General features: G+C 39.8%; 1 protein-coding gene across 5 annotated transcripts in view; it reads right to left on the reverse strand.

The window, feature by feature from the left end:
* The window catches only part of TEC (tec protein tyrosine kinase), a 43,786-nt gene that overhangs the window by 12,201 nt on the left and 6,636 nt on the right, over window positions 1-24,949 (reverse strand). For 3 of the 5 annotated variants that reach the window (XM_057366765.1, XM_057366762.1, XM_057366764.1), the window contains exons 2-5: window positions 17,280-17,461; window positions 3,272-3,373; window positions 2,174-2,255; window positions 500-628 (exon numbers count right to left, since the gene is read on the reverse strand). In XM_057366765.1, the coding sequence (XP_057222748.1) occupies window positions 500-628; window positions 2,174-2,255; window positions 3,272-3,373; window positions 17,280-17,417 (451 nt within the window). In that variant the 5' untranslated portion in view covers window positions 17,418-17,461. Of the gene's footprint in view, window positions 1-499; window positions 629-2,173; window positions 2,256-3,271; window positions 3,374-17,279; window positions 17,462-20,477; window positions 20,572-24,949 lie in introns of those variants that run through there. The other 2 variants (XM_057366763.1, XM_057366767.1) reach the window with 2 other exon arrangements.

Genomic DNA, 24,949 nt, shown 5'->3' on the forward strand with positions numbered 1-24,949 from the left:
CACTGAGAAAATTCAGTCCAGTGCTTGTAAATATATTAAACCTTCTTGYATCATTTTTAGCTTGGAGTAGTAATGGTGAATGCAATGCAGTTATTATRCTTGCACATGGATATGCAGAGCTTTTAATAAATAATTGAAGAGCTGGCAAGATTTCTAGCTTAATCTTTTTCACCRTAAGGTTTTATCCTCAATCTGAGGTAAACACTTGGTCAAACAAGTTTCAAATAGGAGAAGAAAACCAAATGCAATTCAGCAATTCAATAATTCCTTTCAGATTTCTCTAAACATTTTTTTTTTTTGCAAGGATATTTTGTCGGCTTTTCTATTTTTTACAAAATAATTGGAAATTATTTTTTACTCACTTTAGGCACAATATCAATGATTGACTCTGCTCTATAAATTTGCCTAATATCCACGGCATTCAAGTGTGGTGACAGTATCATTAAAAATAGCAAAAAAATATTCCAGAACAACTTCATAGGAAAACATATGCACTTACTGTTTTCAAAAAGACTGTATTTTTCACAGCCAGGTGCTAATTTTTCTGTCTGTCTGCAGCACTGATAAATCCCCTCTGCCCAGAATTTAGGATGATATTTTACCATTATATTGCTGTTGTTCTTTATTTCTATGAGAAGAAAAAGAGCATACATTGAAAAATTTTTAAAAAAAACTTGCAAGATGGTAATTTTTACTACATACTACAGCATATTTGAGATGAGGCATAATCTTGGGTTGCCCTTACTTCAGCATTGCTTCTCTTCTTGCAYATTTACATGCAGATGAAACATAGAGGATATAATTAAGGTAATGACTTCATTGCAGAAGGGAGTGCCATACTCCCCACCTACAGCAGCCACCCCAGCAGCATTTGGTGCACCCATGAAAGGAGGTCCTGCACTTACAAATCAGTCAGGCAGCTGCGTAGGCTCTGGGAGCTCTGCCTCCTCCTTTACTACTGTTRCAAGTGACTGAAATTCATCTACAAACAGTGTTCTGGAGAGACAGTCAGTTGATGTTTATCTCTATTGTGTGGCACAATTCCTCAGTTTGGTCTGGAAAGCTCCTTACCCTGTGCTATGGGCTTGCTGAGTTTCAGAGGTCACTCCTTGTCCTGTGATCCCCAGCCCATAAATCAATTCTTACTACTTTACAGACCATCTGTAATTAATGTGAGTCCCCTTTGCTCACTGTGAAAGCAATTATCTTACCATATCTCAGCAGAGATAGCTCCTATCATTTCACATCAGCTTAAGGCCCACAAAGTTGTCTAGYGACATCTAAACAAAACTTTTCAGTGATGCCATCAACTAGCTTGGATACACTTTTAAACTCATTATGCAAAAAGCAGAGAAATTCTTATTGCAGCTGGACTTCACAAAATCAAACTAGATCAATCTAAGTGTTTGAGGTTTGTACCTGAGGCTTTGAGTGTTTGTACCTGTTACCACATCTCATGTATGTAAGCAATGAGCTGGCCCAATAAAAAATTAAAATTAGTGGATATAAACAGCAGAAACTCTACTGTTTTATTTTTGTAATTTGTTGTGAGTTGATGACAGCCAGCATGTAAGCACCCATGCAGGCACTCACCCACTCCCCCAACCCAGTGAGATGGGGGAGAGAATAGAAAGAGCAAGAGATAAAAACTTTTGTCTTGAGATAAAGACAGTTTAATAACCTTTTAAGTTTAAAAACCTTTTAAGTTTAAAAACCTTTTAAGTTTAAAAGAGAGAAAAAAAGAACCCAGAAACGATGTAAACGCCATCATGCACCATCTCCCACAAGAAGACCAATGCCCAGCCAGCCCATGAGCAGTGGCCGATATGGAAACAAAAAACCCTAATCCCTGACTTCCTCCACCTCAGTTCTTACTGCTGAGCAGAACTTTACATGGCCTGGAACAGCCCTTTGTCCAGCCCAGGCCTGCTGTCCTGGCAGTGTCACCTCCCAGCCTCTTGCCCACCCCCAACCTACTGTGGGGGCAGAGGAGAAAAAAGAGAAATCCTCCATGCTGTGCAAGCACTGCTCAGCAGCAACAACACTGGCACRTTTTCAACACTGCTTTAGCCACAAACCCAAAACACAGCACCAAGAGGACTCCAATCCACGCTGACAGCTCAAGCAAAGGAATCTGCCTAGGTCAGATGTTAAGCACAAGCAATTCCCTTACCTTCTTTCAGGCTCCTCACCCACTGATCCCGGCTCTGTGCACTCGGTGCAAAAATATAAAGTGTATTAGCATCATATACAACCTGGAGAGGGGAAAAGATAAACAAAATATGTTCACTTCATAATATTAATTCATCTCATCCTCAAGAAACAGAAAAGACAAAAAAACACAAATTGCTGTTACATTTGGCAAAATTAGGGCATTCAGGCCAAGGCAGAGAAACTGTGRAAGGTTATTTATTAACTGTGAAAGGTTTATTATTCATATATGATGTTTTCAGGAGAATAAGGAAGAATTTTGTGATGGTATATTATATTGACAGCATTCCTTAAAATGCTTGCTTCACACTTTGYTTTGTTTGTTCTTGACTGTGTTTTTTTCTAAAAACAGTTCAATTTAACGAATGAAAGCTAGCTTGTAATCAGACATTCTGCCCTCTGATTCTGTACTGCTCTGGAGTGAGTCTTTTTTATTTCTCCACTGCCTGTATTGGCAGAAAGCAAATATTGCTTTGGGAGAAATGGATCAGAGTCACTGCTGCCCCTCTACAGCAATGGAATTCATCCTCACTCCAAACATTCCCTCTACAGTAAGGAGGCAGAGCAATCAAACCCCACTTCTTTCTTCTTTCCCTCTAAGCACTTTGTTTTCTGTGWTTACTTCCAATCAATTCATAGTAAAAAAAAAAGCAACAAGTTTTACTTTGATTTTTTTATTCCGATACAATTTAATGGTAATTAATTTTCATTTAATGTGAAAGAACAAAAACAGGCAAATGGGRCTGCCAGCTTATTTGTTCTGGCAGAAGACCAGGATAAGGCACTTTCTGGTCAAAACGCAAGCTGAGATGGTGGGGAAAAGAAAAAGACCAAGTGTATGTGGCACAACTCCCAAGGGAAGGGACTGCAGGGTCAGCTGAGTTTGCTGGGAATGGGTTTCAACCACTGATCCTGAACTACCTCCCACCAGCCCCAAAGAGACAGAGAACCGCCTCAGTATTTCAAATAGACAGTAATTTTAAGGGCAGTAATGTCCAAATGGCTTGGTGCTGTTGAAAAAAGCACTGTAATTTGTATATTTTACATAAAAGAAACATACCTGAAATGGGTATTTATTTTGACAGGGAATAATACCATCACTTTTTACAACTTCTACACATTTAATCCTTGAAATATCCACAGATCCTTTTCTGTACTTTTTCTATAAGAGAAAAGAAAAAACATTATGTAAAAGATAACCAATTTATCTAATTCTCCTTTTTTTCAGCAGAAACTTCTTTATTTCTTTTCCATTTATGATAGTGATGTACTTTAAGTGAAGTTATTTAAAAACTGAGGGTACAAAGATCTGCACTTTGTGAAAATGCACTGAGTACAGTAAAACTGTTTAGTGAAAAGTACCAATTCTTCTAGTTTCCAATCATATGTGATCRTAAGTTTAATATATTCTTTTTTACAGAAAAAACACCTGGAGTATGGAAAAAAGAAGGGCTTCCCCCTTGTTGATTATAAATTMTGATTAAAACTGGTATCATCTCAGCTGCTCCCTCATTCTGTTGCYGAAGTACTCCCACCATTTGGTGGCTTCTGCTGTGTTTCATTAATTTTCCAGAGATGTCTGGATGTTACACAGGCAACACAAGGCCCTGATGAGACAGGAAACAGAAGATATGGAYGCAACCCATCCCTGGACCAAACTGGGATCAGCTTTGAAGGAATTTCTTTGCACAAGGCTAGCAGTAGCCCAGAGAAGCAAGGTCAAAAGCACAGATTTGGTCACCTAAACTGACAGTTATCAGCAGGTGCTGCACGGTGCATGGAAACACAGAGCAGTTCAACACTCTGGAGAGGCAGCCCCTTGGAACAGCAGCTGACAATGGGAGGGAAGTGTACTGGGCTTTAGTTTACACGGAACTCTACAGGAAGACTGTATAGTACCACCTCTCACTTTTGGGAGAACTAAATCTCTAATAGGAGGAAGTTTCTACTGGAATTTGGAACGAAAGCAGCTCATGGCGGGTCCTGAATTAATACACATCAAAAAAAAAAAATCATTTGCCAAGCACATCCAGAACATCCAGTCCAGAATACATCTTATGAAAGACTGACACTGTTCACACAATGTGGAAATAATTAGCAGCTACTGAATTATTTGAGAGATACCAATCCTTATTCAGCTTCTCTCTYGGAGGTGGAAATTTTAGCACAAATAGCAGAAGCCTGGTACAATCATAAGCAACTGAAAACACATTATTGTAAACAGAAGGCAAGGAACAACTTCAAACAAAGTAGTTATGATTCCATCACCCTAGAAACACTACAGTTAATTATCTATGAAGCTTCATCAGCTTTTAAAATGCATTTAGCACTCTGTCTCTTATGTACATCAGTGCAGAGAAAACATGCATGAAGAATTCATACATGCCATGATCAGCATCAGGAAGAATGACAAGGGATAAATTGAGATAAAGCTGCAACCATTATTTAACACCAGAAAAACCAACACACACACAGAAGCAGCTTTTTATAAGGGGAATGTATGGGGAAATTAGGCCCTTTAATGAACCATAAAGAAAAATGTAAAATCAGAAACTGCACTACAAAGATTCATTATGTAATGCTGAAAAATAATTTATACCAAGTATGCAACCATGGACTTTTTTACCAAAAATGTAATTTTAAGACTTCTTCCAACTCAGGATATTCTGTGATTCTATGATCTCCCCTTACTTGAACACTGACTCCCTAAAATAAAACATACATTCATGCAAGATCCAAAAACTGTTATTGAAGTCCATACCACTTGCACTGCTTCTCCCTCTCCTTTCACTGTGTGGCCAACCTGGAAATTTCAGGGCTGCCAGATTAGCCAAGGCAAAGCAGCAGGATCCAAACTGGATGAGCCTTTTCATGAAGCCCAGAATTCAATGCTCCACATGTTGTGGAGACACCTCTCCAGCTGAAGACACATCTCCAGCTGTCTTTCTTGCACAACATACAAAGGATAAACTTACCTACCCTGCTTTCTGTGTCCAMAGAATACTCACTGTGCTTGGATCCTATCTGCTAGTTAACTGAGGTTACAGGACACATASACAATACACATTGGAGAGGTTTTTTTGTATCCAGAATCATAGAAATTCCTTAGCAGAACAACTATTATCCTGTCTGAATCTCCCTCCTCCTGGACTCAGAGATTTTCATGCCAATTCTGTATTTAGTGAGTGCTCACTCAGATGAGACTGCCAGGATGACAAAAGACAGGGATCCAACAAGATTTGGGGGGAAAACCACTAAGGAAACCCCCTGATTTATGGCACATCATTCTAGAAATCATATTTCCTAAGTCATACCTTTGTACACTTTCAGAGTTTAGGGTGGCTCAGTTTGCTTCACCACAAGACACTAAATTAAGCTAACTCAAAGCTGACCCACTTTACAACTCAATCCAGCAAATTAAATCCCTAATATCAGGGAAGATTCTTCTGGTTTTGCATATTTTATAAATTTAAAAAAGACCCTTGCATACGTGAAATTAAATACAAATCTACTGCTCAACACATTTTCAGATTACATCAGAAGAAACAGTTATTAATGGGCTCCAGCCTTCCAACTGCCCAGCGTGCAGCTCTGCTTTAACTGAACATTGCTCACCAGTGAACTATGGGGCACAGGAGCAGGAAAGAATGACTCAAGAAAAATGCCAAACAGACCACTGCAGTTCCTCTCTCCTCCGACTTAAATGATGTCTCTTTATGATATAAAGACACCTTGCACACCCGAACTGCGTACACATTTATTCTACAAATGGCTTGCTCTATAYCCAGATGCACAGCAGACATGAAATGCAGAATCAAGCAGAGCTCAAACACTGAAGCAGCTGGGAAGTAGAGATGCAGGCATGAGCCARCGCTGAGAAATTCACCCAAAACCATTCTTTCCAACAAGTGACCTCTGCTAAAAGGAGACAAAATGACTACAATGGCTAATCATGCAATGCCRAAACGTAGAAAGCAGAACATTTTTAAAGATTTTTTTTTAAGGTGGAAGATGGCTAACACAGTAGAAAAAGGTTAGATTTTACTGCAGAAGTAGCAATATTTCACCAGAACATTCTTGCATGCTGTCTGAATGGGATACAAGCATTCACTGAGGATTTGGAAATGTCACAGGTCAGTGAAATGAAGGGACCTACCAAACCTGATCCACYCCTTTCCTAAAGATAGTTATATGCCTCTAGAGGGAGGTCTACAGAAGCAAATATGGTTAGAACAGCAATAAAGGTATAAAAATACTGCATCCCAATAAGGAAAACAAAAAGGTAAAATAGGGGCTTCGATGTCACACTGAAGGTTGGGGTTTTGTTGTGGGCTTTCTTTTTTAAACTGCTTTGTGAAAATGACAAAAGGGAAGTGACTCTACAAAGCTTCTTAAAATGCCATACATATTTCACATTTACCTCTGTTTCAAAATATTGACTTACAGTTTTAGAAATACTGCTCCTTGCTCACAATGGGGACAGCCAAGGCTTGTTTCCATACAATCCAAAAAGAATAAGCTATTCCTATTTTTTTTTACCACATTAAACAGTAATATGAAGAACACCAGACCTATGATGTTAGATACGGAACAAATACATGATTAAAGAATTCCTTTAAAAAAAAAATCTTAGAATACAGGRAGACAAGAAACCCAAGAGTCAGATAAGTGTACAATCAAACAGCTGATCTCTGTACATTTGGAATTACTCCTTGGCTGAATACAGAAGCTTAACAGCTTCAGAAGCCCTTTTCCTTCGCTATCAGATAAAAATATTTCTTCAGTGTATTTCCTCTTTGCTGATGAAACTATTGCGCTGCTCACCCTCGCAGAAGTATTTGGAGGGTGCAGAACAATACAAAGGACATTAGATTTGGAAAAGTCTCAATGAAAACATGCAGAAGTCAGCCCAGCTGACAAGAAACATCTAGATTTTGTCTCCCCCATGCTGTCTCTCTCTCCCCTTGTTCGTATTMTTTCTTTCTTCCATGCTTACCCCCGTGTAGGAAATCCTGAGGTCATCAGCATGTGACCCATGGAACTTATGTTCCTGCAAGCACAGCAGGCCACAGTATCACTGTGATSTCCTTTTATGGAGCTGCTCTTCAACTTCACAAAACCACCAATAGTCTGCCTAAGCCAACACTGCCTGTAGACAGCTTCTCTGGTAGAATATGCTCCAGAGGCAAATACGAAGGTATTTTCAATACTGGGTTCTTTGCAGGAAGGGAGGTTGGGCTTTTGGGTTTTTCAGTTTTGTTTTTTTTTTTTAATAGTACTGCCATTTATTAATAAGGAGTACTGACTGGATACTTCTACAGTTCCCTCTTGAATAAAGCAATTACTGATTAYGCAAATATAATTACTGTAGCTAGGTATCAGGTGGCCACATTTTCCATTCCTGTATTTTCCAGTGTATCAGACACACTGAAAAAAAGCCCTTTTCCTTTCAATTATTTTTTTAAATAGTTTTAAAAAAGCAAGTATCAAGTATTTCTATTTACATTTCAAAAATGGCTAGAATCAATATGAAAAGCAAGAAGTGATTACTATTCTGATCTAGTCTGACCTGATTGAATATCTGACTGCTGGGAAGAATTTAAAGGGGAAAAAAAAATACAAACATAATTGAGAAGAGGAAAGCTTTAAACCCTTGTCTTGCAAATTAAGAAACCGAGAAGCCATTACCATGGTCTGGCTGCTCAGCAGATGTCAACAACCAGCAATGGAGAGATCAAAAAGCACAAAAAAATAAATTATCCATCACAGCACCGGTAAAATTTCTTACCCATGATCACCATGCATTATCTATGACTTACTCTTCTCCTGCAGTGGAGAGGCAGTCAGTCAAACACACACCACTGCAGTTATGATGCACTGCTGCAACCACATAACAGTAAAGGAAACACAATAAATCAGCCATGTCTCCATCTGTGTCAGACCTTAAATAACCTGCAACCTTTCAGCTGTCAAARTAACTGCCACAGCTCTGCAGATTCCTTCAGACAAATCTTCTCTCCCTGGTTTTCTGTGAAGTCCTCAGTTGCAGAGATCTCAGTCTGCCCAGCCCAGCTGCAKCATTCTGCAGGGTTTTCTCCCCTCTCAGGACCACTCTCTGGCTGCTGGGTGAGTGACACCTTGCACTCAGCCCTAACTCAGCTCCCATGCTGTCCAACACCAGACTTGGACACCCTGAGCCAAGCAGAGAGGAGAGCCCAAGCCCACAGTTATCACAGGAAAGTGACAGAACCCAAGACCCAAGAGGTCACCCAGCCAAGGTGCCAACTGCTTTCTCAAGTTTCAGATGACAGACTCCACAACTACAGAGCTGAGAGGGCTTTTTTGTYTTTTGAGATTTCAGGACATCTCTCTGCTTTAAACAACTTCTGTTCCACTAACCAACCGTTCATCACAAGCTTTTGGGAGCTTCATCCCTCTTGCTGCTCCTGCCCTGAATCTCATCCAGACAGACCCACATTTTCCTTATTGCCCCAAACCAGATGCGGAACTGCAGCTGATGCCTTATTATCAATTAGAAGGATTTGGAGTGGTGTCTTTTCATCATAATGTAACATTTGCCTTTTGCAGAGCAGCAAAGTTTCACTGACACATACCCAGTTTATGATTCACTATCCCGTAACCCAGATCCTGCTGGGGACAGCTGACACTTGGCTACTTATTGCCATTCCTGCCTTTTCCACTTGTCCACTTTGTAGACTGAATTACAGTCTACAAAATAAATAAAGAGCAAACAATCAAACCACCACACACCTAATCCCAATATATCACACGGATTTCTAGACTTTTTTTTTTTTCAAAATACTTGCAGCTGCTTCAAGTTTGAAGTCACCTGAGAACTCAACAGGCTTCCATTCCAACCACAGTATTACTAGGGAAAACACTAAAATGCAGAACAGGGCATTCCATTTGAGACAGGCTCTCAATCTGAAAACAAGACACTGATGCCTATTCAATACAGTACCAGCTCCCCATGTGCTCTGCAATCATATTTACAGGAGATTTATATGGGTAATTTGTAATGCTGATGTGAAAATGTCTCATCCAGCAGTGTCAAAAACCCCTCAATGGGATGAAAGCACAGGATTTCTGCTATTTCCTACCCACAAGACWTGTTACTCCACAGCAGACAGAGCATAGATAAGTCTGAAATTATTTTGTTTTGTTTCTTTGTTTACTGATGTGCAACCTCTGCATCTTCCAGGTACCTTCAACAAGCCTGKTTTTTCTTGCATTTTTCTCTAAATTATCTTCATAGATTAAAGTTTCTCCRCTCTCTTCTGCACACTTTAAAAAATCCTAGGTCTTCTTTATCCTTCTTTCATTTATTTTCCAGCTCTTCCTTCTTAAGACCTTTAAGACTCATCCACTCCTCTCTAGTCAAGGTAAATATTCTCATCCATGCCTTGTCTACATCTCAACAGTTACAACCTATGCTTTTCATCTATGTCTCATATATTCTATCTTATAAAAATCAAAATTCTTGTAGAAAGGTAATTTCTGCAGATTCTCATTTTATATCTGACTTTTCTTTCAGTAGATGTTATAGAAAACAGGAATCATTAACACAACATAACCAACTTTTTTACAGTTTAAGTTTCTTTATGAATTTTCCTCTGCAAGTGAGCATTCCCATGCATCCCATACATWCGCTGCCCCCATTCATATGAATAGCTTTAAGTTATTTCTCCAACTTGAACAGTTTCCATCTGCAAGTATTTTAAGAAAGTTCTATCATTACAACCTGTGAYTTGGAACAAAAAACCTCTGTAAACCTACTAATTTCAGAAGATATTTATCTTTCATTAAAAAACAACAGTAATCAAGAGATCAGAAGCATTTTAATACTGAATTGTGCTWTCATTTATATAAAATAATTACATAACCTCTGCAATGACTAAGGAAATCCCATAAATCAGGGTAGTTATTTTAAAATAATAAAGGATAAGCACTATAGGAATAAACAAGAGTAGAACGTATTAATCTTCTGTTAAAAAAGAAAAGTAAATAACATAGCTTTTTGGAACTCTGTAATGTTGTTATGCTCCAAAGGAAGTATTTACACAACATCAGTGTTGCAATGAAGCTACACAATTTTACCCTGAAAAAATTTTACCCTGCAGCTTCAGAGTGGGCCCCAGAGCTTTTATTTTTCCTTCCTTAAAATATCAYCACTGTAATTTCAGTAGCTTCTGTCTCCTCTCTATTCAAATTACAAGAACCAAACATAACCCTTAGAGGAGAAMCTTTTTTTCTTAGGAAGAGACTTTCAAAATTAGCAACTCCCCAAAATGTTCAGGTTTTTATTCTGCTTTTTTATTTATATCCTGGTTGGTTTTTATTAGTTGCAACAGTTCTGTTTATGTAAGAAAGTTTCCACACAAATCTGATCCTAATGGGAAGTGCCACTACTCCCACTGAAGACAAGAACATTCTGGGCCTCCCAAGTTCACCTCATCAGAACCTGCCTTTTACTTGACTCCACAGAAGCATCCTTCTAAATAAGACTCTGAAATGTTTTCCCTCAGGGAACTATTATTTGCCTYCTCTGTAGGAGCAAATGGTTTCTGCAGGGTAATAAACAGGTGAGTGCKGTGCCTGCTGCAATATCCTTGGTGCAGCAGTTCCAGAGTTGATGGGCAGTGCAGCCCCAACTCTCCCCCAGCTCCTCCTCYCTTCTAGCACTGCAGACTCTTGTCCACTCAAACACGTGCAGAGTAACCACAGGGACCAGGTTGTAGYCTATGCCCCTTGAAAATGCAAAATCCGTGTAAACTATTTATTGCTGCAAACTGTAATCCATACAGCAAACATGAGCAAAGAATAAAGATGCTTAAGCATAAAGAAATTTAATGTTCATAAGCTCACAATCAGCTTCATCCTCATGGTCAGTGAAAACTGCTGTGGGCTGGAAAGGTTAATTCAAGCATGCCGTGCCATGTGTGGGAGGACAGTAACCAAACCAAACTCTCAGCACACTTTCAGACTAAAGAGTATCACTGCAAAGCAAGCTGAGGACAGAGAGGGAGAGAAACGTCATGGTGAAAGGGAACATTGCACAGCTACAACAGCTATGRGGATACTAACAGTCCACACACTGACAAGAATTCATAAAATTATGAGCAGATCTGTGTCGGCTTTATGGAAGCACCTCACTCATGAGAAAAATCAGTGTGAAAGTTTTCAAACCAAATGAGCAGGACCATCTCACTTGCACACACCAGCTCCTTTCAACTACTCCACTGATGAGAAACACTTTAACACCTAGATTTACTCTCCTTCTTTCATCACAAACAATTTCCCCGGCCTAAAATGCCATATAGAGCAAAAACCTGTAGTCTGGTGGCACTTTTAAGTTCAAGCGTGCTGCTCTGTCAGTATTAGCTGACTAAAACTTGTGTGAAGTACGTGTCACTTGCTATCACAGCCGTCCTACAATGCAGCAGCAAGCCCGCTCCAGCCAGGGCCACCCCAGTGCCCAGCTCAGACATTCTCTGACAAGGAACTCCCAACCCTCAAACTCATCGCCACACAAGGAGAAAGGAGATAAACCATGAGTACTTGGTGGAAAACCCTGATGGCTGCAGTAGCTTGCATGCTATTTTTGTGTGGTCTKTCCTGCTGGTTAACTCAAGAGGAATAAATGACGCTGTTCTTTGCAGCCACTCGGCAAAGGAACGTGGGGAGCACTTGCACCGTGGGACACCAGCCACCAGGCATGCCAGTAAAATGAGTCCTCCTTTCCATCGCCAGCTGATATCCACTGAAGTGTTTAAAATTTCAGTGGTAAGGTGGACTCCTAGGTAAACACTTGGCTTGATTTTCCACACAGACAGATGAAAAGAGAATGCACCAATCCTTCAAAAAGAAACTCCAGGGAATTTTAAGTGGAATATGCAAGATATGAGGTCACTTTTGACAGAAAGTGGCCATGCATGTACACTGTTATTTCCACCAATGCCTCCTTGGAATTCAAACCTACACTCCATTCAAGATAAAATTAGCAATTTGGAAAAAGTCATATTAAAACTTCAGCTAAATTTTTGCTGGTCAGAAATACAGAAAGCCATTCCAAATGAATTTTTTTTTAATCACTGCATGATATGCTTGATTTTGGCACAAGTCGATTAATTTCAAAATTGGTTAAATTTGCTTATTCATTTGCTACTGACTAGTATTTTTTTTATTTCTTGGAAGAAAATAGTTCAGGAAGATGACCAGAAACACACCTGAAGTATTATGCTGAGTTTTTCAAACCACACAAAATTGAAAAGMGATTGCCTAATAAAATATTTCGTGCTGGAGTCTCCTCACTAGAACATACATACASATACAACCATATTATCCAGAGAAGTTGCACTACAATCAGTTACTCCAGCTGAGCCATTCTTGCAGTCAGAACAGTGCAGCAGTCCTTGAGAACTGGGCCAGCTGAAAGGGCCAGTTTGTGAAAAAATGCCCAACACCTCCYACTTTCAAATTAGCTACAAATGTGTTTAAAGTTGGCTTGGTACKTCTACGATGGATATTTGAGATCACTGTACATATTGGAAGTCTTTCTGACTGTAGCATACCCAGCTTTATCACACATCTCCACACTCAGAATAGGAAGATACTTTAATTCTTCCCCACATTTACACATTCATGATCAGTACTCTGGTTTGGAAAACAATGCAGCTGTATCTTACTACTGTGAATTTTTGTCTTCATTGCAAATGGATACCATCACACTCAGATTTCATTAGCCACTTTTGCTATATTACGAAAAAATACAGAAAATACCCTTTCTAACAATGACAGCTGATAAACTATTAAGGGGCTTCATGAAACAACATTAGCCCAGCCTTTATTTGCTTATAATTATTGTTAGCCCAATATTGCACAATAATGCAATGATGGTATTTCCCCAACAGCGACACTTACTAATTCTCAGAATTTGTGCCCAAAATAAAAGCCAAAACCAGATGACAGCCCAGCTTAAACAMAATATTCCTCTTTTCTGACATTAAAACTATCTCCATGATGCTTAAGGCATATCAGTTCCTGATGTATCTTTACTTTCAAGCTTCCTAGCAAACCTGAAGGCGATATTTCATCCACATTTTTTATTCAACAGCATCATCCCAGAAAATAAGCAGTAAAAGTCAAGATCCTATTGGCTTCCTATGCAAGATAAGATTGCAATGATGAAATCAGACATAATTGTAGAGCTTTGCACAGGCGACCTAAACCATGACTCTCCTTCCTCAGGATTCTGTGTTTTGAAACCAGTCCTGAAATTCAGCCTCCTCACTGATTGTGTAGCTGTGCTCCATCRCCAGTTCACACACCTCCTCCATGACTTACACCACAGATATCTTTTATCTATCTTTAAGCATAAAAACGATATTTCTCCTTCTCATGGCCGCAATGCAATTCCAGCTCACTGTCAGCATTCACTGCCATTGACCCTTGACAGGGRGCCTGATCTGCTTGAAAGCATGTATAGAAAGATTTAAACCAGTTCTGAGTGAGTTAAAACAAGATTTTAGCCTGTTGCAAGTTGTCATGTTTAGGAGATAATAATTTATTGCTCCAAGKAAGATATATGATACTTTGTCAGAACACGGAACAGGAAAAGACAGAGAAGAGTGGCTTCGACAATGTGCAATTGCTGGTCAAGGAGCAAGTGATGCCCCACTACTGCACAGAACAATTACATCTCTCAGCAGTATTTACATGAACAGTATTTGCTATGGTTGACTGCTTTYGGTTGTCATAAATGTTCCACTTCTGTCACCAGACATACAAAATCTCTGTCACTTTATTTATAGTCCCGATTTGCCCACACTTTGAGTTTGACTAATCTGGTTAACGAGATTTACTTTAATCTTGTTTTTAAAAAGAAGTGGTATGATTATTCACGTGCCCATAAACCCTGGGTTTTTCTTGAACTCTTTCTACTGAACTTCCACAGAAGTGGAAGAAAACAAGAAAGTACTTCAGGTTGGCCAACAATCAAACTGGGAATCGTACATTTGCCTAGAAGAGCAGAACTCATCCACCCTTGGGRGACTGCTACCACTGCAGCTATGGGATTAAGATGAGGGTGTGAGATCATCTTGCCTTGGGATTTCCATGCTTATTTTAYCAATCTGGACTTTGAATAGTGCCAAGCCTGAAATGAAATCAGTCTGTACCTATCCTTTCATCAGTCATGTCTTTAAATTCAACCAGCATATGCAGTCATCACATTTATTTCAGCAATAAACCCACAACTATTCAGAGTGGACAGAATTATCTTGATCTCTAACAACTCTTTTTCTCTTCATTTAAATTACCTCAGCCAGAATATGCAGCTGTCTTACTGTAAACACATATTTACAGTCACCACAATTGACTTTATAAAACCCAAACAATAATTGAACAAATAATAAAACCCACAAATATTTTTGCCACTTAAGTCCAGAGACACAAAGGAATAACTATCACTGTGTCACAGAGGTCTTAGTTTCACATTATTTTTTCTTCAAGGAGACAAAAATATTCAGTGTGCCCCTGAAGGACCAGAGGTCGCTATTTTCAAACAATATTGTTAATAAAATAAAACGCTGATTAACGTTAGAAGATCTAAAATGAGAGGAACCACGAAAATGAAAATGGTTTGAAGCTGGAAGGTTATGTGTTATGGCTGAGCCAGTCTAACAACCTGCTGATGTCAACAGTTGGAGCATCCTGTTCTCCTGCCCCGCCTGGCACGGCCTCTGGCACTTGTTAGATCCTGCACCAGCTAACCCAGCAGAACACTAATCCAGCAAAAACAAAACCAGATCAAATATCTTTCTTCTGACTTAAYTGCAGCTTTCCAGCACCTGAAGGGGGCCCACAAGAAAGACAGAGAGACACTACTTACAAGGGCATGTAGTGACAGACTGAGGGGATTGGCTTCCAACTGGGGGTAGGTTTAGATGAGATTTTAGGAAGGAGTTTGTTACTGTGAGGGTGGTGAGGCACCAGAGCAGGTTGCCAAGAGAGGTTGTGGAYGYCCCATCCCTGGAGGTGCTCTAGGCCAGGTCTARTGTCCCTGCYCATGGGCAGAGGGGCTGGMATCAGGTGAACTTTAAGTTCCCTCYCAACCCAGGCCATTCTATGATTCTATGATTAGCAACTTTTTACAGAGCATTCCAAGCAGGGCCAGAATCACRTGGATGGGGGAGGCTAGGAAGGCTAGGAGGGGATGAAATGGACCTGCCTGTTTCAGCAGCAAACTGATGGCCTAGCATAGGCACAACACTTATTTTCAGTCCAATCRACTGTACCTTAGGTTGGAATATTTTAAGAAGTTACTGCATCCTCAGCTGAGGGCACTATGGGCAGCTCTGTTCAATGTCACTGCCCAAACTGATCATTTAAACCCCCTCTCAGAGAGATCTAAAAGTCAGTCTCCTGGAAAAGCATTTTAGCCAGAGGACATCAACCTGCAGGGGAAAGGGAAAGCTGGAAGGGGAAAACAGGAAGAAGGGAAGCTGGAAGTGGTAACTTCTTAGAGGGTGACAACCAGACCTGCAAAACCTGTTTGTTACATTTCTATTTCATGTGAAGGAAAGCTGACATGAACAAACATGCAAGATATATTTCAGAGGGCTTCTTAGCCCCCACCTCTTTATCCTCTGGGAGGAGGGCTGAGTCACCAAAATAGGAGTGACTGATACACTCTGCCATGGAGGGGGACATAAAATACCTGAAAGGAGTGTGCAAACAGGACAGAGCCAGGCTACWTCTGGCAGTGCCTTGTCCAGTGACAAGGCCAGAGGCAGTGGGCACAAACTGAAAGACAAGAGGYTCCATCTGAACATCAGGAAACAATGCTGTCTTTTTCACTGTGAGAGTGGCTGTGCAACAGCACAGGATGCCCAGCAAGGTTGTGAAGACTCCATCCATCAAAAGCCAGCTGGGCAGAGATATTCAACAGCTGGTTCTGGACAACCAGCTCTGTGTGGCTGCTTGAGCAGGGGGGCTTGGACCAGATGGCCTTCCAAGCTCAGTCTGTAATCTTGTTCTTAATACCTGACTGTGTCCAAGTTACTTTCAAAGAACAGACTGCTGTGATCTGTAGCATGGTGAGCTCAACGCCGGTGCAGCCATAAGGTCTGGCAGAGAAACACGCTCAGCAAGCCTCAGCTGTCCTGTACCCTCTTCCTTTATCAGAGGTAAGACAGGAGGCTGCAGGGTTCCCTCCATTAAGCTTTATTTGTTAAATGTCTTCCCAAGGTGCACAACATGTCTCACGAGTTACTGCAGTCATTTGAATCCACTTCAGCATTGTGACACGGAAAGTCGCCTCACTTAAGTGGAAAATCTCACCCCCAGCACTGAGGATATGACAGGGCACTCTGGGGACAGGTGGCCTTGATGAAACCAAGTCTGGAGCTCATTTGAAAAAATGCTGGTCTGAGGATTTGCATAGTTTACACTAATGACTTCTGGAGTAACTGAATTTACACAGAACGTGGTAACAGGGATGAGTTGTGTTGTCAAATATAAATTGCTCCCAGCTTCATTTCACTCACCAAGGTGTATGATCCACTCTAATGGATCTCCCTGCTGAGCTTGGTATGCAATGCACTGCTCCTATCAAATCCTGTTAAAATCCAGTTAATTGYCAGATGTTAACGTAATGGCCTTCACAGTATACACGGCCACAAGAAACCACAATTGTAACCTTTTCCACCTTTTCCCCACTTCATGATAACAGGGATCTTTCACTTCTYTGGAGAGAGAAAGAAATCAGCTTTGATGACCACCTGTAAATGCTGTTTTAYGTTATTTCTGCCATCCTGGCTATGCACTACTGCTCTGACTGAGAACCAGTTCACACTCACTACCAGTAAGTTATCCAYACCTCAGTCAGCCTGCATTATGAATAAGAGAAATGCCAGCTCACATTTATTGCCACTGATGACCATTTTCCCCATCAGCTCTTGACGGTATGACATGCAGAAGGAAAAAAATCTGGTATCATACAAAAGCAAAAAGGAACAAAGGCAATCCGTAGTATAAATCTCTCCTACCTCCGCTCGACCTTCGTAGTATGTTAGCATAGACTTTGTAAGTACAAAAAGCCTCTCTTTGTAGTTTAAGGGAGAAGTCCTCTTCTTCTGCTGTGATCTTTTAATCAAAATCTCTTGTAAGATAGTAGTCGTATTCATTTCAGCCACTTGTCGTCTCTCTTCTAGCCATTGAACATCGGTTCCTGCAAAGATGAGGAATAAAACATTACCATATCCTTGGAGCATCACGGAACTGGAGATTTCTGTAGCAAAAAGAGATTCCACTCATAAACRAAACTGCCTGAATATACAGAAAGCTGGAGCTCACCCCAAGCATCTGGAAGTTTACAGAAGTTAATTATTAGACTAAAAAGTTCAGGCTTTGCTCAGCTGAGGGCTGCACCGGCACATTCCCAGGAAGCCAAAAGCTGTACGTGACYGGGATAAAATAAGGTACACTGCAGCCTGTGTCACAAAGAATATGGGTGAGAAGTCTGAAATGTGCTCCAGGCAAACAGCAGAGTACAACTGCTCTTCACCACAAAGCTCTAACCYGTACAGAAGTTTTAATTGCTAAGGTCTGTGCATCTATGTCATTTGCAAAAGAGTTCTATATACAAAATTGAACATCACAGAATCAYTGAATATCCTGCATTGGAAGAGACTTACAAGGATCATTGAAGTCAAACTCCTGTCCCAAAACAGGACAGTCCCAAGCATCACACCATTTGTCTGACAGCTCCTCCCAACCTAATATTGTTGTCAAACTTATTTAGTATTCTTTCAATCCTGCATCCWGGTTGTTTATGAAGATGTTGAAGAACACTGGGCCTAAAATGAAGCCCTGGAGAACTCCACTAGTGACCAGTCATCAGCTTGATGTAACCCCATTTACTGCAACCCTTTGTGCCTACAATGGATCAGTAAAATCCATTTTTCAGTAATCTTGAAAATTCATCCCAATTTTATTAATGAGAATTTTCACACACAAATGGTTGTTTAGAAGACATCAGTTTGAGAACAAAGAATTTAAGCTTATTTTTCAGACACTGTTAAGCATATACCACCCAGCTTTTGCTTAGAAAGACTTCATGCTGACCATCAAAATCAAGCCATTTATTTCAGATGGTTTTGGTCACTCAGTAATGTCCAGCTGCTTTAAAGTYCTCTGCCATGACTGATACCTGTAGGACAGACTGAGGAGTACACAAAAACAAATGCACCCACAGTTACTGTATTGTAAATCCGGCTCCAGGGTCCTGCCAGAGACACAGGCAGCCAATCTCTCTGTCTTTGCAATGATGCCAGCTTAAACACAGCTGACCTCCTCCCTCACCAACTCACTGCTACCCTGTCATGCCACTCTGCTGTGCAGGTGCAGACATTCCTCCTGCTGGGCTGGGGAGCAGGTTAGGGAAGGGATCCAAGCAGACATTTCATCATACAGCACAGGCAGCTGCCTGCACAGACTCATTAAATGAAGARGCAGGAATGAAAGGCATGGGAGAGGCTGTGGAGAAGCTGTTTCAGAAATCTTTTCTCCACTCCCTTTCCCTTTGCTTGCTTTCTGCCAGCCCTGCCCATGGCACCACCTGGTCCCAGCTGTGCTCCAAAGCCAGGGGAAGCTGCAGGAGCAGACCTGGAGAGAGGCTCAGGCTAGAGAAGTACGGCTGGAAGCTGAAGCCAYGGCTTGAAGAAGGAACAGCAGCAACTGCTGGAGCACCATTGATCAATAATAATCTCTCAAATATGCCGAGGGGGTGGGGGAATAACCCAAACCAAATCCCTAGAGTAGAACAAAAAAAAATTCATTTTTCACAGGGCTTATTTTATGCACCTATTCACTACTTAGAGTATTTCAGAATACACTGGGGAAATGCATGCGYATTTTTCTCTACAGGCAACGTAACTTCAGCATGGACAAAACAGTATACTTAACAGGATTGTGCAGAGAATCTTGAAAAACCACAAACCTCTTCACAATTCAATTTTTTTAAAAATCAAATGTAAACAAACTCACTTTAGTGCCTCTCATTTTGTTTTGTGCYTAAACATGTAATTAATTGCTGTCACAATACATGAAATGACACCCTTTTCCTTCCAGTCCAGTCGTGATACTACATTTCACTCCTTGGTTTAACCAGCTGAGCTCTCATATTCCACTTTCATGCTACTTCAACAGCTGGAAATAGTTGTTAACTGCTTTAAAATATCTTTTTCTATTCTAGTAATGCCTCTTCATATGTTTAAAAAAATACTCAGTGGTTTACATGGAAGACCAGGCTAGGATGCATAAGTAAAAGATGATAATTGGACAGCAAATGATGATCATTTTGAATAATCTCTTTTTGTTATTTCTCTTCTTCTGATATGCCTACACATATACATTTTGTTGTTCATCTGTCATATTACATTCCTGGGAAGAAGGCTGATCTTTTTTAATCAGTGATTGTCTTGGATATGTTATTTAACCACTAACTCTGCCCAGTTTTGATTTATTGCCCTTCTAAAAATAAATTGGCAATCTAAAAGATAATTACAGGAGGAAGAATACTTCTATAAACTGAAAATACAAACATTGTTCAAAAAATTAAAAGTCAATATTAACTCACAGACCAGCTTAATGCACACAAAACTTTAACGCTTCTCATCACAGGCTCTCCCACTCAAAATTCTGCTGTTCTTAATAGTAATAATTCTCTGCTTATACTTAAGAAAAACGTAATTATTATCCATCTTAGAAACTGTGAATGCAGAGATCACTAGAGTGCTGCATTGAAGAGTACAAGTATTCAAATCATTAACTATGATTTCAAATCTCAATACTGATAGTGCCAGTATATTTAATTTCTCTACCAAGTTACATTGACATGACACAAGAACCAAAAAAACCCTTTTGAAAAAATCAGGGTTAAAAAATAAAAACATCAGGAATGTAATTAGTCAATGTCTGCACCTGGTTGCTACACTGAATTATCTCTGCTACRGAGATCTCAGCAGATTAGAACCAGTTTCCCAGGTCACAAGATCAGCCTTTGAATCTGCATTTGGTCACAGAAACCTGTTTTATTTCAGGTTATTTCCAAGTCAATGGCTCTGTTTCAATTTCTGTTTCAATGAATAAAACTCAGGACAACTGAACCCTCACCTATTATTCTGAAAGCTCTTTTTCAATATTCCAACACTCCATTAAGGAGCCCCTGTAACAGCTACACTTACCTCTTATCAAACCCAGATGTCACTACTTTTCTTCAGTACAGTTTTAGACATTTTCTGCACATTTTCCCCATCCCCRTTGCTCCTAGGCCATCCCTCAGAASATGAAGCTGTTTGCATGACACAGTTACCTTGTTATAAACACCTGCGGGAGTTTCGGGCTGACACCCAACATAAACTTTTCCCAATATGACTGGTGCCAAGGAATTGCCCTGCTCCCTGCAGGCAACCTTAGTTACATGATAACAAATACCATGAATTTGCAGAGATCCTAAAAACTCAGAATTACAGCTGCAATTAGAAAGACTTGGAGATTYTCAGCTTTTCTCAGGGTGGGAAAACATTTTCAACTTTAAATGTCAAAATATCTGCACCAGCTTGTGTTTTCATCTTCACATTATACAAATATTCATCTGAATAGCCATAAAGCCACCATAGACCTTCCTCAAAACAAATTTAAACAACTATTCAGATAAGCCTTCTAAGTCAATAYTGGCCAAAATGCATAAAGTACATTTTCACTTCTAGATAGAGCTTCTTGTTGTGTGCCACCTTTCCCAATTTTCACTGGGGAAAACTGAGCCACTGAGAGATGTGGTAAGCTCAGGTGTTGCAATGCTACCCACATATCTTCTGGTTCCCACTCCCAGATCCCAGATTGTGTTTGTTTATTGAAACAATTAGTCACCATAAGCCGGTTGGACTGTAAGCACTTCAGAAAGTTGAATAAATGTATTAAACTCCCAGTGAAGGTTCTAGTGAGTGGAAAACAGAAAGGGCACCCAGTCTGGCCATGGTTTCTCTGACCCAAATGTAATAAGGAATTGTCACTTTTTATGGCACAAATATGGTACCACATTTAGTCATGGAGGGGCTCGCAAGAAAAAATGCATCCTGAAAAACACTCATCACAATGATTCAAAAGAACACCAACAGGAAATATTTGTGGCTGAAAATAAAACTAAAATCAAGGTGGCACTGTTTTCTGAGTTTCAACACCTGTTTAGTGATGGTAACATTTCTCTAGGAATTTTTGTCCTACAGTGCAAAGTCCTACCGCTAAGCTGACGGGCACTCAAGGCAGAAAATCCCTCTATCAAATCAGCTCCTCAGCTTTCTGACTTGGATTTTATGCATCGTGCATAACTGCCCTTTTTCAGATTTTGGACACATCAATCCTAACCCATGTCAACCCCAGAGATGTATTTTTACCATTAAAATGTACCTCCTAGGGTACATTAAAATGTGCCTCCTAGGGCAGTAGATTAAAAAAATATACAATATTCACTACTTCCATTTTTGCAAGCATCAAAACGTTGATTTTAAAAACCCAAGTGGTGCCTTGCTATTCTTACTCAAATCTGTACATTTCAGAATTTTTCCTCCTTCATTTTAATTATTTCAGATCAGTTTGCTGATCAAGCTCACACTGTGTCCCTGCAAACATCTGCAGTGGGGTAACTCAACAGGCAGCACGCTGCTCCTCTGGGTAGAGAGCAGAAATAGTGCAGAAGGAAGAAGAAAAGGAGAACTCCTTACCCGTTTTTTTCTGCTGGAGCTTCTGTTGCATTATTATGAAACTACAAACTGTGAACAGTTATTTACATAAGTATCCAGCACAGGCTTATTTGAATAATTATTACTCAGTGTAAGCAAGGGTTGCTAARTATACTCTTGTATTGTCTTTTTGCCCCATATCTAGGGTTGCAAATTCAAACTCCAAAAAATAAAATACAATGGTTATTAATCCCGGCTCAAAAGGTAAATTTCACAAAAATGCAAATACAAAAGAAACATAATTTAACAAATATCTGTTATAACTTTAAAATTCAAATTCAGGGGGAAATGCTGTAATGATATCCAAAATGTATCATATGTCAGAAAAAGAAGTAAAAAGTATTTAGATTTACCTTTTTTCCTCCTCTTTTTTTTTTTTTTTTAAACAGCAGATTCTCAGAAACCATTTGTATCATAGGCAAGTTTGGATTTTTTTTAATCAAAAGAGTTTCTTTCCCCTTACAATGATGATTTAGGAGAATGGYATGTACACATCTCCAAATAATTTATCAACTCAGCTATTGCTCCTTTTTGGGATTTACTGCGAGCAGGACAGTCCAATTACTAAGTTTTCCTTTCACAGTTTTATAGGGCATTAAATTAAATAAATTATTTAGGAAAGAAATTTCTGCTTTGTGAAACAAAAATTACATTATTACCATACATGATGGAGAGAATCATGGGCATTTTTTCCTTGACATGGGCATTTTTTCCTTGAAATTATTTACTACTAACTTTCAGTTAGGAATACTGTGGGAGACCACACAAAGAATGGATGAATTTTCACTATCCTCAACAACTTCTTGTATTTTCGTTGATTCCTCTAGAGCTGAATACTTGTAGATTTTCTTATTCCTTCCACACAAAAAACTTTGCAATATTTATATACTTTCATTGACTATTTTGCCTTTAGTTTTTTCAGAACAAAAAMCTCTATCATTTCTAACATTCTTTGCTGCAAGATAATAAAGCTGGAAATTMGTTTGAAACACTGGAAAGAAAGGCACAAAAAAAGACTTTGAAACATCAGTATTTGATATTAACCCTTAAAACGGAGACAGCAAATTTTCCCAGGCCCAGACTTCGTAGCTCAGGTTATTTCTATTCTAAATACCATTTATTTCTATATTAAATACCATTATAAAGCTCAGGTTTATTTCTATTCTAAATAGCATTTATAAAGCAGAGTGAAAATGGCAAACAATTTTGTGCTGACATGCAGCAGTTTTTGCCCTTTGTGGTGTGTCAGGACGTCAGGATGCTGCAAGGAGTTTGGCTGTAGCTGGCGAGATGAGGCAGAGCACACCGAGTTTTGCTAATTCACTTGTGCAGCATAAAGGTCTGGTGAAGAATATTAGCTTGGGTTACTCGCACAAATATAATTGACCCTCAGCTGACAGAGAAGAGGTAAAAGATAAAGCAAGAACAGGAGAGGAAGGAGAGGGTCTGAACTGGGAAAAGGTATGTGGTATACTGGTCCCTCTTATGTGTTTACTTACCTCTAAAAGGAAATAATCCACTTAATTCTGGCAAGTTTTTTTCAAAGTAAGGTTAGAAAAGGCCTCCAAACTGGCATGGCACAGGTTTGAAGGAGCAGAAGCTCCTAAAGAGCAGATTCTGTATGCTTCACTTCTGCATAGACCAAGGCTAATCCACCAGTACCCYGCTGGCTGTGGCACTGGGGGGACATGTGGCGAAGCAGAGCGTGCCTCAGCCTTTTTTCCAAAAGTCCCTTGCTGCTAAGAAGGGAAGAGAAATGGTAACACCCACTTGCTAAAGAAACAGGCTAAAGATGAGATTGGCAAAGGAAATGGGCGATGCTCGTGCAAAAAAATTTCCTACTTCTCCAGGAAGCTGAAGATTTAGAGGGCTGGAAAAATAAAAGCGCAGTTAAATCAGAGGTTGAACCTAACTCTGTTAAGGAATCCTAAAGCACCCTATCRAGTAGGAGGACAATTGATATTGAACACAAAGCTGCAAATCTGAGAAAAACAAATCAAACCTACGGGAAAGAAAAATATAAAAAGAAAAGAGATCARCAGTGCCTGAGGGTATCCTTCTTTTTAATTATTTTAATGGGGTCAACTTAATTMACTTTCATCACAATTTGTTTTCTCAAATGTTATACATTCTCACGTAAGCACAAGATCTATCATACCAAAAACAGGCTCAATTTATTTCAGTACTCAAGACACTCTTTTGACATGGTCTAACAAAAATACTGAAATACATACAAATTGTGACTGGCTTTATGCACAGGGAATGACTAATACTTCCTCAGTTATTTCTCTTTCCAAACACCCCAAGAACTTTTTTCCCTAAACAAGTACTTGTTCTCCAGCTACTAGAAAACTACTTGTTYTCCATCTGCTAGACTGTGTGGAAGMGACACAATAAGAAATACTTAATAAATATGAGAATTTCTGAAGACAAAACTGTGMAGTTGACTCAGATGGTGAACTACTGACCCCATCTCACATGCTGACTAATGGATATATTTACCCTCAAAGGCTTTATTTTGCGCAGTATTATAAGGTCACTTGAAAAACACTGCTTTTTCACACCTACTGAGCAACCGACTAGCCCCGACAGACAGTGCTGCTACATCCAAAGTTACAGGTCAGARCTGCCTTCTGTTCATGAGGAAAAACCCAAGGCAGGCAGTGGGGAACAGAAGATATCCAAATTCCCATTTGTCAAGTTTTCCCGTGTTGTTTTTCCACTACAARACAAGCACAAGAGATTGAACACGAACAACCATTTACATTTCGGCCRAGGTGTCGAAGTGCTGTTCCCATGCATGGCAAAGCAGTGGTGTTGGCAAGGTCAGCGTTCTTATCTTGTGATTCCAGACTCTCTCACCCTGTTATTATGTTGGAGARGTGTGCTTATTTTGGCTGGGGTAGAGTTAACTTTCT

This window comes from Malurus melanocephalus, unplaced genomic scaffold (genome assembly GCF_030028575.1).
Source record: "Malurus melanocephalus ecotype Western Australia unplaced genomic scaffold, MMel_1.1 scaffold_71, whole genome shotgun sequence".
Classification (NCBI taxonomy): Eukaryota; Metazoa; Chordata; class Aves; order Passeriformes; family Maluridae; genus Malurus; species Malurus melanocephalus.